At 29.8% G+C, this 16,720-nt stretch overlaps 1 protein-coding gene across 1 annotated transcript; it reads left to right on the top strand.

The window, feature by feature from the left end:
* The first annotated feature begins 9,762 nt into the window (after window positions 1–9,762).
* Window positions 9,763–12,077, top strand: LOC137818255 (stemmadenine O-acetyltransferase). Its single transcript, XM_068621555.2, has 2 exons — window positions 9,763–10,322; window positions 11,125–12,077. Exons 1-2 carry the CDS (start codon window positions 9,799–9,801, stop codon window positions 11,897–11,899), a joined length of 1,299 nt encoding a protein of 432 aa, XP_068477656.2. The 5' UTR covers window positions 9,763–9,798; the 3' UTR covers window positions 11,900–12,077.
* The last annotated feature ends 4,643 nt before the right edge of the window (window positions 12,078–16,720 follow it).

The raw sequence follows: 16,720 nt of genomic DNA, 5'->3' as shown, positions 1-16,720 counted from the left end.
TATAATTGTTTATATATATATATATTCAGTTTATTATGCATTACTTTATATAGTACCCATATTTTTCTGTATAGGTATCTTATTCAAGATATTATTAAATATATAATTAATACCTCTCCTAACAAATATATGAACAAGGGTTCATAACCCTTTTTGTTAGATTCAACTCACAGTGATACATTATTTTTTTCCTTCCCATAGTATTTAAATTTGATTTATCACACAATAATACATATTAAAATATAGTCTCTAGTTAAAATTCATTTAAACATGTACATATTTTAATAAAACTCAATGTTTTGAATAATTTTACTGATTAAAAGTGGTTTAATTTAAATTAAAAAATATATTACTAAAAAAAATAATCTTAAAAATAAAAAATAATTAATCACTATATTAACTAAATAAATATTATTTAAAAAAAAAATTATTAATATATAAAATAGTTTTATTATTAATACTAAATAAATTTTATGTTAATATTTAATTAACTATCAAAAGTTTAACTAACTACCTTAAAAAGTTAATGCAGATGTAACACTATAAGCCCATTTACTATAATAATGAGATTAGACATATACAAAAAAAAAAGAAAGAAACAAGAATCATAAATACTTTTAAAAAAATAAATAAAATAAACTTATATATATATATATATATATATGTTAAAATTAACTCAGGACATCAGTGGTTATGTAGTACATGATTATAAATTTAAAATCTGGATCTTATAAAAAAAATTGTATAGAAAATTTTATTTAAATGAGGAAATAAAATTTGTCAAAAACACATCTTAAATAAACTATAGACTAGGATTATGAGGAGATAAAAAAAAATCATAATTAAACTGTCCAAAAATCAAAGAAGAAAATGACACAATTTAAAGAAAAAATGAATGCAAAAAAATACCAATTAATTTAATTTCTAAGAATCCAAAAGCACAAATTTGAATGCACTTTCAGAAGAAATACAAAGATGGAGCTAGAAGGTCTGAAAAAGGCAGAAAGATACTTCTTGCTGTACACACTTTTTAGCCAAAAAAACAAAAACAAAAACAAAAGCAGCAGTGATGACAAACAATGTTACAATGTTGAACTAAAACAAAAACTATGAAGATGACAACAATTACAACAACTGTTAAAAATCCCTGTCATCTTTGATGTTGGTAGCAGTGTCATGCCTCTGTCTTACCGGTTTTGAATAGGGTTTGGACCACTGGGAACTTCATGAGCCTTAACTCCAAATTCTGCAGAAGCACTCTTTGAAGAACAGCCATGGTTGTTTGGTTCAAGAGGGTGCAAGTTCATGGCAGAAATAGTTGATTCTGATGGTTTAACGGGTTCTGAGAAAGCCATTGCATATGGGTGGGAAAAACTGAAGAGAAGAAGGAGAATGAAGAGAAAGGTGAGAAATTGGAAGAAAGGGTATGAAGTTGAGGAGGCTATAGATTGTGTTGAGGATGTTATAGGTTGTGCCATGCAATTTGAGAGAAGAAACAAACCCCAAGAACCCAGAAAAGTTCAATGGCATGAACCAGTTAAAGATACAGTGGAGAGAGAAAAAGGAAGAGAAGAAGAAGATTCAGTGTAAAAAGGTGATTTCGAAATTCGATGCACATCTGTTTGGGAAAAACCTGCTCAAAGTAACATTGAAGTTTGAGAAGAGACTTGTGTTGACAATATATGTGACTGAATTTACCACAGTCTGTGTTAGGAATTATTTAACCAGGGTTAAACCTAACCCTACTGCCACTTGAGGGATGGCAACTGTGTGACTGAGAGTTAAGTAAATATTAAAAATAATATTTAAAATAAAATATAAAATATATGATGTTATTAAAAGTTTAATGTTAATATATATGTATTTTAGATCTAATAATAATAACGAAAATATAATTACATAAATTTTAAAATAGATTGTTGAAAATTAAATTTAATAATTTAAAACATAAATTATAAAATTTATTATAAAACTTCATTAAATAGAAACTAATTTTAGAGATAAAAAATAATTAGTTATTATATTAAATAAATTAGATATTATTTTATACACTAAAAAATTAATGATATTTGAAGTAGTTTATATTATTGATAAAAATTTGGTACAATTAATTTTTTGGTTCCTACAATTAATATTCAATTTAATATAGTTGTTTTTTTAAAAAAATCAATTTGATCTCAAAATTTTTTAAAATGTTTAATTTGCTCTCTTTCGTTAGACATTAACTGTTGATGACGTGACGTAGGTTTTCACATGTGGACTGAACGAAATTTTAGGGTTTGAAAATTGGGAAAAGAAGATTGAGGGAGAGGGAGGCGGAGGCAGTGATGACTGTGGTGGTGGAGCCAAGGGAGGGTTGGCGGCTAGGAAGCGCCGCCAAAACGTCTTTTATGTGAAGGTAGGAGGGGAAGAGAGTGAGGAAGAAGAAAAGGGTCTTGAAGAATGGCTATTTTGGAGTAGGTAGTGTCAGTTTCATAGTGAGTTTAAGAGGGTCTAACACATTGAATTCCAATGAGAAAGGGGAAATGATGTGAGTTGATTTTAGATTTAGCCATTTTAGATGTGACACTTTTACTTAGAATTGAGATTTTATCAATTATATGGTGAGAACCCAAAGAAGATCCCCACTGGACACGAACTTAACCAAGTGGTTAAGTAAGTGTGAATGTTCACTTCTAGAGAGCAAAGGAAAAATACAAGTTTGTGGTGATTGATGATGAAGGGCGGAATTTAAATGAACATGGAAGGAAACATAAAAGCATGATAGAAACCAAATTGACAGTGGAGGAAAAACAAGAACATAAGAACACAAAGATACATGGAGTAATGGAAAAATGGAAGAGATGAAGGAAGGAAATGCTTATGTGATGGAAGAGAGTTGGTCACACCACTTGGAGTGTGGTCTTCCTCCAAGATAAGTGAGATGACCGCCCCTTGAGAGTTCTCCAATCACTCAAGATGAGACCTAATGCTAAGAGGAAACAAGCCTCACAAACACCTCACACAATTTATGCAAAGTAACTTTTCTATTCAAATTTAACATGAAAAATACAAGGAGTATGACACCCTATTTATAGGAGATGGTGCCTTGGAAAACAATAAGCAAGGGTAGGATGAGAAACCTAAAAATGGGGTTGCCTTTAGGGTTTGACTAAATCAAACCACACCTTAGGCTTGTTCTTCTAGAAACTAGGTAAAAAACAAGCTAAAGTGATAAGCACCCCCCTATTATTCTAAAGGCACCCTATTATACTGAAATTAAAAACAAAGACACTAGTTGATGCTCAACTCCCAAAGCCTGTGCTCTGCTCCTCGTGATCCTCTATGGAAAGCTAGGTGCTGAGGCATTGACTAGTGGATCCTGACCTAGCCCTGTGTCTTGAGTCATGCTCCTAGTCATCCGTCGGGAAGGCTGGGCTTGGTCAGTGGGCACAATCTCTCCTAGGTTCTCATCAGGAAAGAAGGGTGTGGAGTGAATGTGGATGTGATTGGTCTCTTGTTTTTGTTCTCTCACCATAAAGAAGAGAATATTGGGATGTTATGGATGTGGTGAACTCTCTTGGGTCATTTTCTATTTTCTTGTCACTTTTCCTAATCTATGAGTCTCGTGGTAAGTATCTTCATAGAAAGATACATTTGTCTAGACAAGATAAAATTATAATTAACAACAAACAAAATATTCCATGATTTCAAATCTGTCATGTTTGGTGTTTTCAGATATTTACTATAATTATATAAACATAAATATGCCAGGAACAAAAGATTGAAAAAATGACAAAAAATGATTGAACCTAACAAGTTGAATATGTTGTTGTTAATTGTTGTTGTCTTAGATTCTAAATACAAAATGAGATATATGAATTGGGCAATTGATCAACTTTTTGATCTATAAAAGACAAATAACGGATGCGTGTTAAAGTCAAGATTGAATATTTCTTTGAAATTGTTATTTGATGAATATAAAAGTAAAAAGAAGAGCTAAAAATGACACACAACAAATACACGCAGAGATACCTAATTATAAGAATGATCCACATGGTTGGAATAAATTTTTGCAAACAACCGGGTTAACCTCTTCAAATAAATCTGAGCTTCAAAAATATTTAGAGGAAGAACTTGATACAGGTGTAAATTTGAATATTATAGATTGATGGAAAATTAATTCATGTAGATTTTTAATTTTCAATCCTTTCAAACATAATTATGCTTATTTTTACAGTAGGATTTGAGTTTGCGTTTAGCACAAAAGAAAAAGTGTTTGACCTATATGATAGTTTTTATCACATAAAAAAAGTGGAGATACTTATTTGTCATAAATAATTTAATAATATATATATATATTATTGTGGATAAAAAAATCACGAAAAAATAATATATATATATATATATATATATAATTCTTTATATTTAAAAATTAAGTATTTTCTATTTTTTTTATTGATTTGAATATTTTTCTTTAATATTAAAACAAAGACAGAAAATATCCACATGAAAGAGTTTATTTTGTTATCTATTTACAATAAAAAAAATTAAAATTTGAATAAATGAGTTTAGATAGTTACAATTATTTTAATATTGTCAATAATTATATTGGAATTATTTTTTTTTATTAATTTCATTGTTCAATAATACGTATTTATTATAAAAGTTCAACAATAAAATAAATAAATCTTACATATGTTTCTTCCATGTATATATTATATATTAATCGGAAGTTTTAATTGAATAATTTGAAGTCTTGGAAATGAATGGTGGTGTGATCACATGTAATGAAGCAAATATATTGTTCACCTGTGATGTTTGTGTTCCTGACACACCAACTAAAACAAAGCTACCACTGCCTCCTTTTGCACCATGTGCCAAAGCACTAAATTCATAACTAAATTAACAACATAATAATTTATAACTGAAATAAAAAATAAAAAATAAAATAAAATAGACAATGAATAATAATATACTTTTATTAAAATTTAAAATATTAGTGTTCTAATTCTAAAGGCAAATTAATAGTATTTTCTCTGAAAATAGAAAAAAAAATTAATAGGAAAAATTTGAAAGGATTAACTATTTTTTTTTTTTTATAGTTTTATCTCTCAAGTGCATTAAAACAGTAGAAATGAAATGAGTTAATTTTGATATTTTTTTACTAAAAGGACATATTGTCCCTTTATAAGAAGGTAAGTAAGCTTCAAAATAAATTTATCTTGATTTAAACTTTTCTTCTCATATTACAATTTTGATGAAATTAATCAAAACTTTATATCATGTTTTTTTTATTTGCTATACATGCTGCTTACTACTTTTCCGATAGATCACAATGAGACCAAATTACAAAATTGTTAATGCTAATAACTTTATTATAACATCTATTATATTTGCATTGGTTTGAATTTTTTTATTTTTGTTTGCATATCTAAAATTCCTTCTTTTACTATTTCTCGATCAGAGGTAACATATACCTATGTGTGCTTTGTCCTAGAATGAAAGATAGGATTCTACAGAGAAAGAGATAATAACCATGGTGCATTGTTTGAGGACGTGGAGGCACTACGAGCCTGACTTTCAAGTGGGAATGAAAGTTGATATAGAGCTAAAAAGCTTTGCCTACCCTTATTATTATTATCGAATTCAAACCATCATAGGTACTCAAGATATTGTGTATGGAGAGGTGGATAGATAGGACTACGTCTTGCTCGATCAGGACACTTTATTGCGGGCAAAAATGACTTCTCTTTTCCCTTTTCTGGCATTCTCCCCCTGTTATAGAAGGTCAAAATAATGGAATTTCAAAAGACAATCAACAGTTTGATTTTGTTAATTGTTCTTTATTGGCTCTATATTCATATAATACTCTATTTATTTCATATAGTAAATTTTGACTTCAAACTGACTCTATTTCATTATATTACATCCATAAACTAATTTCATTCATTGAATATCCCTGTAATGTGCAAGACACTCTAACTATCACAATAAATAACAATCTTCTATTGCTTGTGCTCGAGTTCCTCCATTAACTTTTGAATCCATATAGTTTCCCTGCATCCTTAGGTAGCTGCCATGTGCTCATCAATATAAACTTGTGTTGTGTTGTTTTAGTTGCTTGTTATTTAGATAATGTATTATAGTTTTTTGTGAGAAGAGTCTAAGTGCTCTATTCACCTTCGCTTTTAGAGCTAATTGTTCCAACACCCTTCACATTGTCAGCATTGCCTAAGAATATATAGTTTATGGATTTGGGATCTAGTTTTTTATTTATTTATGAGGAATTGTACATTACATATAGAAGACAAAATAAAAAAAACACATGTAAGGAAGAATAATCAACTGGTTTGCCTTTCCACATCCGTCAATGTATTCAAACCCATTGTTGTTGATTGTGATCAACCTATCATGTAATATGAGGTTTTGACTACTTCCGCTAAAAAAACTTGGCCATTCTTGATATTTTTAACATACTCTTATTCTATCTAAGAGAGTTTTGTTCATCCTTCCGCAACACCATTCTGTTGAGTTGTATGTGGAACATAAAAGTTGTCTCATAATACTCTTATTTGTTGAATGCTAAAAAAGTTCCATCTATATATTCTCTTCCATTATCTATCCTTAAGCACTTAATTCTTTTCCCAGCTTCCAACTCTACTTGTGCTTTTGAATTTCTTGAATATTGTAAACACATTTAACTTCTTCTTGTTGGGTTACACCCAAAATCTCTTGGAATAATCATCAATGAATGATACAAAATCTTTTTCTCCTTCGAGGGATAATAATCGATGATTACCACACATCATAATGAATCAAGTGTATATGGTTGCTTTTGGTTACCACTATAACAAAGTTCAATTTATGTTGCTTGCTTATTACATAGTGCTCGCAAAAAGGTAAAACAACCTCTATGATCTTCATAAGAGATTATGTTCCACAAGGATGTTTAGACCTTGCTTTGAAAATGACTAAGTCTATGATGCCACATCGTCATTGCTTCTTCTTGACTTGTTGACGAAAATGATGCATTTGCTTATTGCAACATATGTCCCAAAAGCACATACAATTTTTTCATAATATTGTTTGTTTTCATCATTACTATAATCCTTTCACCACCTTTAAGATCACGCCTTCAATATGAATCTTACACCAAAGGTCATCTAATTGTCCAATATACAATAAAATTCTTCTCCAAGTCACGTGTTGTACACCTTAAACCGTGCATATAATACTATTTATATTTTTATTCCGACATTACCAAATCCAACAATCTCTAAGGCATAATCATTTCCCATGAACACGAATCCACCTGGGTTAGGTTCATAAGCATGAAACCAATTTCAATATGGAGTAATTGTTGCACCTGAATCCACTATCCACCTATCATGTAATTATTTTCTACCATTAGAGCTATTTTTTCTTCACTCACCATAATATCTTTGTCTTTTAAATTACTTTCAAGACAACCTTGTGAGGTTGATGCTTTAGAGTTCTTTCATCCATTCTTACTTACAAACTTCAATCTACAATGAGTTTGACTCCCACTAAAGTTTGTTTTATTATCTACCTCTCATCATTGTCAAAGCCTTTACTTGCTTTGAATACCTTATTTTTTTTCCTTTCTTCAAGAATAACTCCAACAACATCCTCAAAGTGTAGGTGTCCATTGGGATAGTCCTTCTAATTTCCTTATTCTCTTTTGCTTGAGGACACAAATTTCTTCAGCACTTTTTTGTTTCATCTTGGCTAATTCCTTTTGAAGAGTCTTAAATCTATTATCCGTTTATCACTAGTCATATTTCTTGTAGATATCATCAGATTTTTAAGTGTAGCTCTTTCTTGACCCCATGGTGGACGCCAATTGTTCACATAGTCTTGTAATCTTGGTCTGGTACTCCTTGGGTCTTGCAAAAGATTCCCTGTCTCTCAAGCTAGCTAGTGTTCGGAATAATAAATGCTTCTAACGAAAGAACGTATCTTTCACCAACAAGTGTTCATCTATTAATAGGAGTAAACGAGAACATTATTCATACTAGACCCAAATTATCTCGTCTTTTCAAGTTAATATCTTACCGTAAGATTCATTAATTTTTAAATGTTATTAAAATTTATTAGTCCTTCTAAATTGTCTACATGTTTTCGGTCTCAATGATCTTAGCCAAGACCTCGGCTATCCACATTACACATTACAATTATAAATACAAACATAATAGCTTATTAAAGAAAATAATATAATGTAGAAACTAATTAGAAATTTCTAAATCATTTATGATGTGAACAACTATCCTCTTTATATATGAGATCATCTCATGAAACTTTTCATCCTAAATTCACAAATAAATTTTTTGCACAAAATCTCTCTCAACCCACTATAACTATTTCTTTTTTAAATAAAAGCAGCTAATGACTGTACAGTTAAATTTTATACATATAGTATGCAAATAGTATTCAAATTAAGTTTTTAATCAAGTTCTTGTTTATCTTTTAAAATACAATACTAAAAAATAAGTTTTAAATTTTAAATTTTAAATTTTATTAAAATTATTTCTTATAATTTTTAATTAAAGTGTATTATTAAGATTAAAATAATATATAAAATAAATTATAAAAACTCTTCATTAATTATATAATAAATATAACTCAAACCCTTCTTAATTTAATAAACTAATATGAAAACACAAAAAAGAGACCCGTGGGTACTTAGTTGTTTTAAATAAAATTTGACATTGTCAAAGAATCTTTATTCTTTGACTTTAAGGAGATTCTTTGACTTTAAGGTGCATGGTAATGAGATTCAAGTATTTGTATAAAAGTCTTACGTCAAACTCAATGCAAATATTTTCAAAGGTACGTAAACAAATAAAATTGATTTATGCAATATCCAAATTATTCTGAATATCTCATATAGATATTCCATGCTTATTTTATTTTCTGTTGTAAAATATAAAATACAACAAAATTGTTTGACCAATATACTTTTAACGTGGGCAAGTAGTGTGATTCAGGTAATAATGTATATAAATATCTTACATTAACACCCAATTTTCTATTAAACACTCATCCCACACTAATAGTATAATATTTTTATTTTCAAATATAAATTAATTTGAGAAGAATCAACTACAAATTTAAAAATACTACATTTTTAATTAGGTGTTTCATAGGTGTAGGAAAATTGAAGGGTCCATCTAATTTTTTTTATAAAAAAACATTTATATTTTACATACAATTGTTTCAATTTTTTTTATCAAATTAGAATAGTTTTATACATTAATTATTAAAATAAATAAAATTTAAAAAATTATTAAAATTAGACGTGTCATATTGGTACCATTTCATTATAATAAAATTTCAATAAATATTAAAATCATGTCAATTTGACATGATTTAACTTAAAATTAAATTATAAATATTATATTTTGACATAATTTTTTAAAATAAAATTGTGTGACTTTGACATACCTATATGTGAATATTAATACTCTTTATCTATTTTAATTATTTTTTAAAAATTGTCTATTTTAATAATTAAACTATGAGATTAATCTTGTAAAAAGTCAAATTTGTTTCTATATAAAGACAATAATTGACATGATTTAAATTAAAATCTAATTATACAAGTTGTGATATTATATTTTGACATTTGTGTCATCTTGACACTATTTCAATTATTTTTTTTTAAATGTGATCTATTTTAATAATTAAACTATGAGATTGATCTTTGAAAAAAGTCAAAGTTTTTTTCAATATAAAGGCAAGAATTAATAGCATAGTCTTATTATACATACATAGCAATAGCTTATTTTGTGAGAAATGGAAGTGAAAGTTGAGATTGTATCTAAGGAGAGAGTAAAGGCATCATCTCCACCACCCAATAAGCTTAAACACTTCAAACTCTCCCTTCTGGACCAATTGGCTCCTCCATTTTACGTCCCTGTTCTTCTCTTTTACTCTGCTTCCGATGCCACAGACATCACAACAATATCTCACAACTTGAAGGCTTCTTTATCACAACTCCTCACTCTCTATTACCCCTTTTGCGGAACCCTCAGAGACAACTCAACCGTTGAGTGCAACCATGAGGGCGTTCTTTTCACCCACTCTACACTCCCCATTCATCTCTCAACCATCCTCAAAAACCCTCACCTGCACCGCATCAACCAACTTTTCCCATTGGATCCCTACAACCCTGCCAGGGATACTCTCTTAGAGACCATGGCTGTTCAATTGAACCAGTTCAGCTGTGGGGGTGTTGCACTTGGCGTCTGCTTCTCCCACAAGATCGCTGATGCTTCCTCTGCAGCATCCTTCCTCGCTGCTTGGGCTGCAACCTCAAGGTATTTACATTGGAGAATACTATATTCACACCAGTATTAATATTTGAAAATGGTAATACATGGTTTAAGAATCGATGTTAAGTAGAGTTTAAATAACTATTTAGTACATACATTCTGACACGTACACTGATATGACATGGACACGAAGATATGTATAATATCTAAAATAGAGGACACGAGGACACAAATCTATATATTATATAATTATGAATTATATAAATTGACAAAAAGATTTATGTGCACAAGTATGCTCCAGATTATATTTTTGAGCAGAAAAATGTTTTTCAAGACTTATTCAAAAGGATTTGTTTTTTATTTTTATAATCATAATAAAAATTTATACAATAAATTTGAGTTTTTAAAAAATTAATGTATTTTTTCTTTTTAAAATTGTATTAGAACCGTACTAGAATTGTTAGAAATTCAACAAATACTTTTTGAATTAGACACTTCACGGATACGTGTCCTACAAGTGTCATATGAGTGTCGGTGTTCGATTTGAGTATCCGACACCGATACACCACTTAAGAGAAGTGTCTAAATATTTTTTTCCATAATCCATCTTTTTCAAAACAAAATTGTAAACATTAAACTTCAAAGCCGACAATATCTCGAATACGGTTATTAACCCTAACTATGTTACCCGATCGAAAATATATTTTTAAGGACAAAACCGTAATGGAGTATCAAACTCGAAATTAGACCATAACTAACTATGTTATCTCTTGGATTGGATTTGAGGTTGGAAGAAGAACTTTTGTCCTGTCTTTAAATGTTATGTGATGAATTTGAACTTTTGCAGAAAGGAAGAGAACATATTGATAGCACCTCAAATGGAAGAAGGGGCACTGGTTTTTCCGCCGAGGAAGATAGAAATGGACATTACTCGTGGCATGGTGGGCCACAAAGACATAGTGACAAAGAGGTTCATGTTCAACAGGACCAACATATCCAGACTGAAGCAAAAAGTGGGGAGCTTAGAGTTCTTCCCCACTAGTGTTGAAGCCGTGACAGCACTCATATGGAAATCATCACTGGAAGCGGCGAAAGCAAGTTCAGAGGAAGGAAAGTTTCCGGCGTCTATGGTATCCCACGCGGTCAACATTCGCAGCAGAATGGCCTCAACTCTGGGGAAGCACTCGATGGGAAATCTGTGGCAACAAGCAGTGTCTCCGTTGGTGGAGGTGGAAGGAGAAGTGGGGTTGCGTGATTTGGGTGAGAGAGTGAGGGAAACGATAAGAAAAGTTGATGGAAATTATGTGAGTAAGCTTCAGGGTGATGAGTTTTATGAGGTGATTGAGGGTTTGAAGGAAGCAAGAAGAATGGCGTCAGAAAAGGGTGTTCCATGTTATAGCTTTAGCAGTTGGGTGAGATTTGGGTTGTATGAGACGGATTTTGGATGGGGAAAACCAAGTTACGTGAGCAGGATTGGAGTGCCTATAAAAAACGTGGTGAGTTTTATGCCTACAAAGGGTGGAGATGGCATAGAGGCATGGATAAGCTTGACTAAGCCTCACATGCTACATTTTGAACAAAATCAAGAACTTCTCCAGTTTGTGTCCTTTGATTCGAAATGAGTTCAGTTTTCTTAGTAACACAGAAGTTAAGAAAGAATTGGAGACACCGATATTTATGTTTATAATTCATTTTGAAGTTACAAAAAAGTATATGTTGTTTTGTTTTATGTAAGTTATTTGATTTTAATAATAATGTGTGATGTAATGTATACTTATATATAAAGATAACTATGTTTGTGTATATATTTATTTTTTAATTTTAAGCTATATCAATATTTTATTTTATTATTTTAGAAATATATATTACGAAAGTGGACTTTAAGCCTAACTCAACCCCACAAAACCGACTCAATGGGGTGAGGTTTGCACCCACCGAGAGTGATAGATAAAAGCTCGAGCGTGAGACTATATATTATGGGTGGTCCGATAGCGGCCCGATAGCGGGTGGCCTGATAAGGCCAACAAACACTCGCTAGGATAGGCTCGGAATGGCTCTGATACCATATTACGAAGTGGACTTTAAGCCTAACTCAACCCCATAAAACCGGCTCAATGGGGTGAGGTTTGCACCCACTTATATACCATGAAAGGCTCTAATCTCTAGTCGATGTGGGATCTCCAACCTCACCCCATTGAGCCGGTTTTATGGGGTTGAGTTAGGCTTAAAGTCCACTTCGTAATAATATAAGAGGTTTTTATCATTTTATTGTGGCTATAATCAAAAGTAATTTTTTTAACAACTTCCCACTACCTCTATATAATTTTTTTTTTCACTTTCCTCTCCATAAAAAACTTCTCACTTCTCTCTCTCAATTGCCCATTTAAAATATTAATGTATCTGAAACCTCACTCCCTCCTCACGTCCTTCTCTCTTAGAGACAAACGCATTCTCACTTCTTTTTTCTCTTTCTCTTCTCTTTCGTGTAGATAGATACGTATTCTCATCCTCATTTTTTTTTCTTCTATTTTTTCTCGTTTTGTTCCAATTGTTCCATTCTGGTTTTGTTCCAATTGTTTCATCTTCTTTACATGCATTGTGTTTTTGTATATAGTTTTTTTATTGGTTTACAATTGTTAGTTTACAATTGTCGTCATCAAGCAAATGGTGTTTGGTCCATTGGTTGAATTAAGACGAGTGACTCTTTGTCCAACGCGCTCTCTTCTCCAATTCCCCTCACTCACTTTGTTCCTCCAAATGAGTAAGTTTCTCAAAAAAAATTTCATAAAACACTACAACTGTAAACCTAACCACATTTTGTTTTCTGCATTTCAGATATCCACATGGCGTAGTTGCTTATTTCTTCACTATTTTTTCCCCAAATCCTTTTTCTTTTTATTAAAGACTCAAATGTTCTTTTTTTTTCTCCTATCAAGAGAACTAAAATGATTGTTTTTATAAAAATTAACTATTCACTACTTCTTCTTTGTCTTCAAAGATAATTTTTTAAGCCTTTAAAACTAAAAAGAGATAAATGTTTTATTAAGCTTATTTACATGTTTCTATTTTGTTCCCAGGCTTCTTGGACAAAAAGTGTATAATTCATTAATCTAGAGGGGTAAAGAACACCAAAGGAGGAAGCTCAAAGATGAAGATAGAAACAATAGTGTTTATTTATTCCCATTGACTCTTTTATGTAAAGGAAATAAATGGTTACTAGAAGATGATGTAATCATATGTTTATATTTGTTCGGATGTAACATTGATAGTGACACTAAAGTTATTAAAATATTCTTTCTCTTTCGTATATTTAATTGATGAATTCTGTTTTAATAAATCTTATTAAATGTATAATATATATATATATATAACCTTTTTTATTCAATTTTTAATATTAAACATAATTATAAATAACAAAATAAAAATGAGGATACACACTACACTACGCTATTAGTGCTTGTGTTTTTGTTAGTTTATATAATGAATTTAATGTAATGATATCTAATGTGTTTTTTATTAGATTATAAATGTATGAAACTCAAGGAATTATTTTAGAGGTATGAAAATTAATTCCTTCACTTATCACTTCATTAAGGATTTAATGGTTTTTTTAATAAATAATTCAAAATTTTGAATTATTTAGAGAAAATATTTAAATATGGAGGGAGTTATTAGAAGTTAAAAAAATGTATTTTATTTTATTTTATGATTTTAGGTTTTTCAAAAAAAGAAAACTAAGGAAGGAGTAAAAGAAGAAGAAAAAAAATTAATTATTGTCAAAGATTCTTTAAATACTTTAGAATGGGTTTAGATAAATTTTGAATCCTTCTATAGAAAGAATAAAGTTAAAAAGAGTGTATAATTTTTGTATTGTAGCTTCTTTGTTTTTGTTTTTCTATTAGACTCTTTAAAAGATTTGGATATTTGTTTGCGTGTAACATCATTTCTAAAACTTTCTCTGTTTGTATAAATTATAAAGATTGAAGTATATCAGACTTTAACTAAGGTTTAATTTGACGAAATATAATCTAGAAATCAAATAATCTCTAGAATAAACAAATTCTTCTGTTTACTTTTGCATTTTTCAGAAACCTTCTCTCTTTTGTAAGATTTGAGAATGTTGATGCATATCAATGTCTTAAATAAGATTTATTTCATTAGGAAGATATATTTTATAAAGATAGAATCAAGAAGAAGAATATCTTCAGTTTCTGAAAGCCTCTGTTTAATATTTGAATTTTGAAAACTTTCTAAAAGGATTCAATTGAGACATTGAATAACATTTTTGATACAAATGAATAAATAATATCAAAATGAGTTTTGAAAACATTCAAGGATCATTAGTAAACATTTTAAGAATACAAATATTGATTTTAGAAACTCTCCGATACGTTAGACTGTCTATCATCTATCACGAAAATAAAGAGTAGACCGTCTAACACAAAGAAGAAGAATAAATCTTATAACACATTTTGCCTTTTGAGATTGTCTATGGGTTAAACTCCAATGAGATCGTCTAGCTAGTTTAACATGATAAGACTTTCCAGCATATTGAAGTTTGTGAGACCATCTAGTACTTGTAGTATTGTGAGACTGTCTAACAAATTTAACAATGTGAGACTGTCTAACAATTAATATTATAGACTTGCTAATAGTTAAACTTTGATACCTGGACATCAAGAATTTTTTTTATAACTTTAACACATCGAGTTGATTGGCCTATGCTGAGCAGATCACTAATCCCCATAGACCCTCTTCAATCCTACTTCTAAAAACTATAAATAAAGGTCTTGGGGTAACATTAAAAGCATCGAGAGGTAGTGGAAAGGCATGCATTGAGAGAAAGCCTTCCAAGAGGCATTTAATGAGTTTTAGAAGGATCAAATGAGATCTTTAGAGGTGGTTTTGATGATTTAGACTCAGAGAGTCTGAACTTCTGAATCCAATTAGGTTAAGTAGGTCAAAGTCTTAGAAGAAGTGAAGACCAATCTTTGGAGAAGTAAGCCTTGAAGACAACCTAGCCGTAACATCAAAAGAATCATTCTTGTTGTAATTTAGCTTCTCATCAAATGAATATTTAAAAACTTAGTTGTTGAATATGAATGCAAGTTTTCATGATCAAATATAAAACAATCCAAACATTCCGAACGCTTCTCACAAAACAGTGACACTTAAGCATCGTGTCTAAGGGCAACATAACATAAAAAAAACTGAAACATCAACTATCAAAAGATGAAATGTCTCAAAGGGGTAAAAAAACTTACCATTGATATTGAAAACCCCCTCATTAATGCACATTGGGAAATGCACCATTATGAGACACATCTTACCAACTAGAAAAGTCGAATAAACTTAACCTCGTAAGACTCACAAAGTATCAATCTCAAAAGATGGTTGTGAAAATGCAACCTCAGACTTTATTTACTTAAATTTGAACACTAAAACTCGTTTATCCCTTAAATCGGTCCACCTGCACCTCATTCATGGATTCCGAGCTTGAGGTGCTTATGTACCTATCCATTTCCAAGATATACAAAAATATGCATAATATAAAATCCAACCAAATTAGATGTAGTCTAATCAAATCGAATGCAATCCAATCAAATCAGATGAAACCGTATAACTCGAATATGTATTCATGTGTACAATTAATAATATCTCTTATTTATTTTGAATATCTCAACCAATGCCCAAAAATGTTCGCAAATACTGACCAATTCCACAGAAGTACTCACCCAATTATGATACTCACTTATTACTTATAAATTATTTTGCTACTTTTACTGACTTGAGTGTCAAAAAATCTTCTGTATTTGAATTTTTTCTCATCATCTTCAACAACTTGACGATCAACCATCTGAAGTATAAACTCAACTTCTTTTGAATACTACTTTTTCACATTGGGAGAGTGGTCGATAAGAGATAGTATGTAAAAAAAATCAAAATAAGATTTTGTATAAATTAATAATGCCCACAATTACAATTTTTTTTAATAATTTGAATTTAAAATTGTATTTATTAATTGATATATTAATAAATTATCAATTCAAAAAGCTTTTTTTTTTCTATTAAACCAATATAAAATTAATAAAGAAAACAAGAATCATACAATTTTATCATTTCAGATAAATTTTAATTAAATAATTAATTAAAGGGGTATGTTTAAAACAATGTCAGAGAAGTGTTTCTTTGTATGTAGCAACTTCAGGACAATTAATTAAAGGGTATTTTTTTGTATACCTCCATGCATTCTTCCTACATCTTAAGTGTAGAAAGATTGGATAATTTAGAAATACATTCTATATTTTATAATACATTTTAAATAATATAATCTAAATATATTGTAGATTATATAAATCAGAAATTTAAAAACATATTTTAAATTATATAACTTAGAACATATTTTTGAATTATAGAATTTAAATGAAGTAAAATGGAGAATA

This window comes from Phaseolus vulgaris, chromosome 10 (assembly GCF_051622355.1).
Source record: "Phaseolus vulgaris cultivar YP4 chromosome 10, ASM5162235v1, whole genome shotgun sequence".
Classification (NCBI taxonomy): Eukaryota; Viridiplantae; Streptophyta; class Magnoliopsida; order Fabales; family Fabaceae; genus Phaseolus; species Phaseolus vulgaris.
This window is presented reverse-complemented; position numbering and strand designations above follow the sequence as displayed.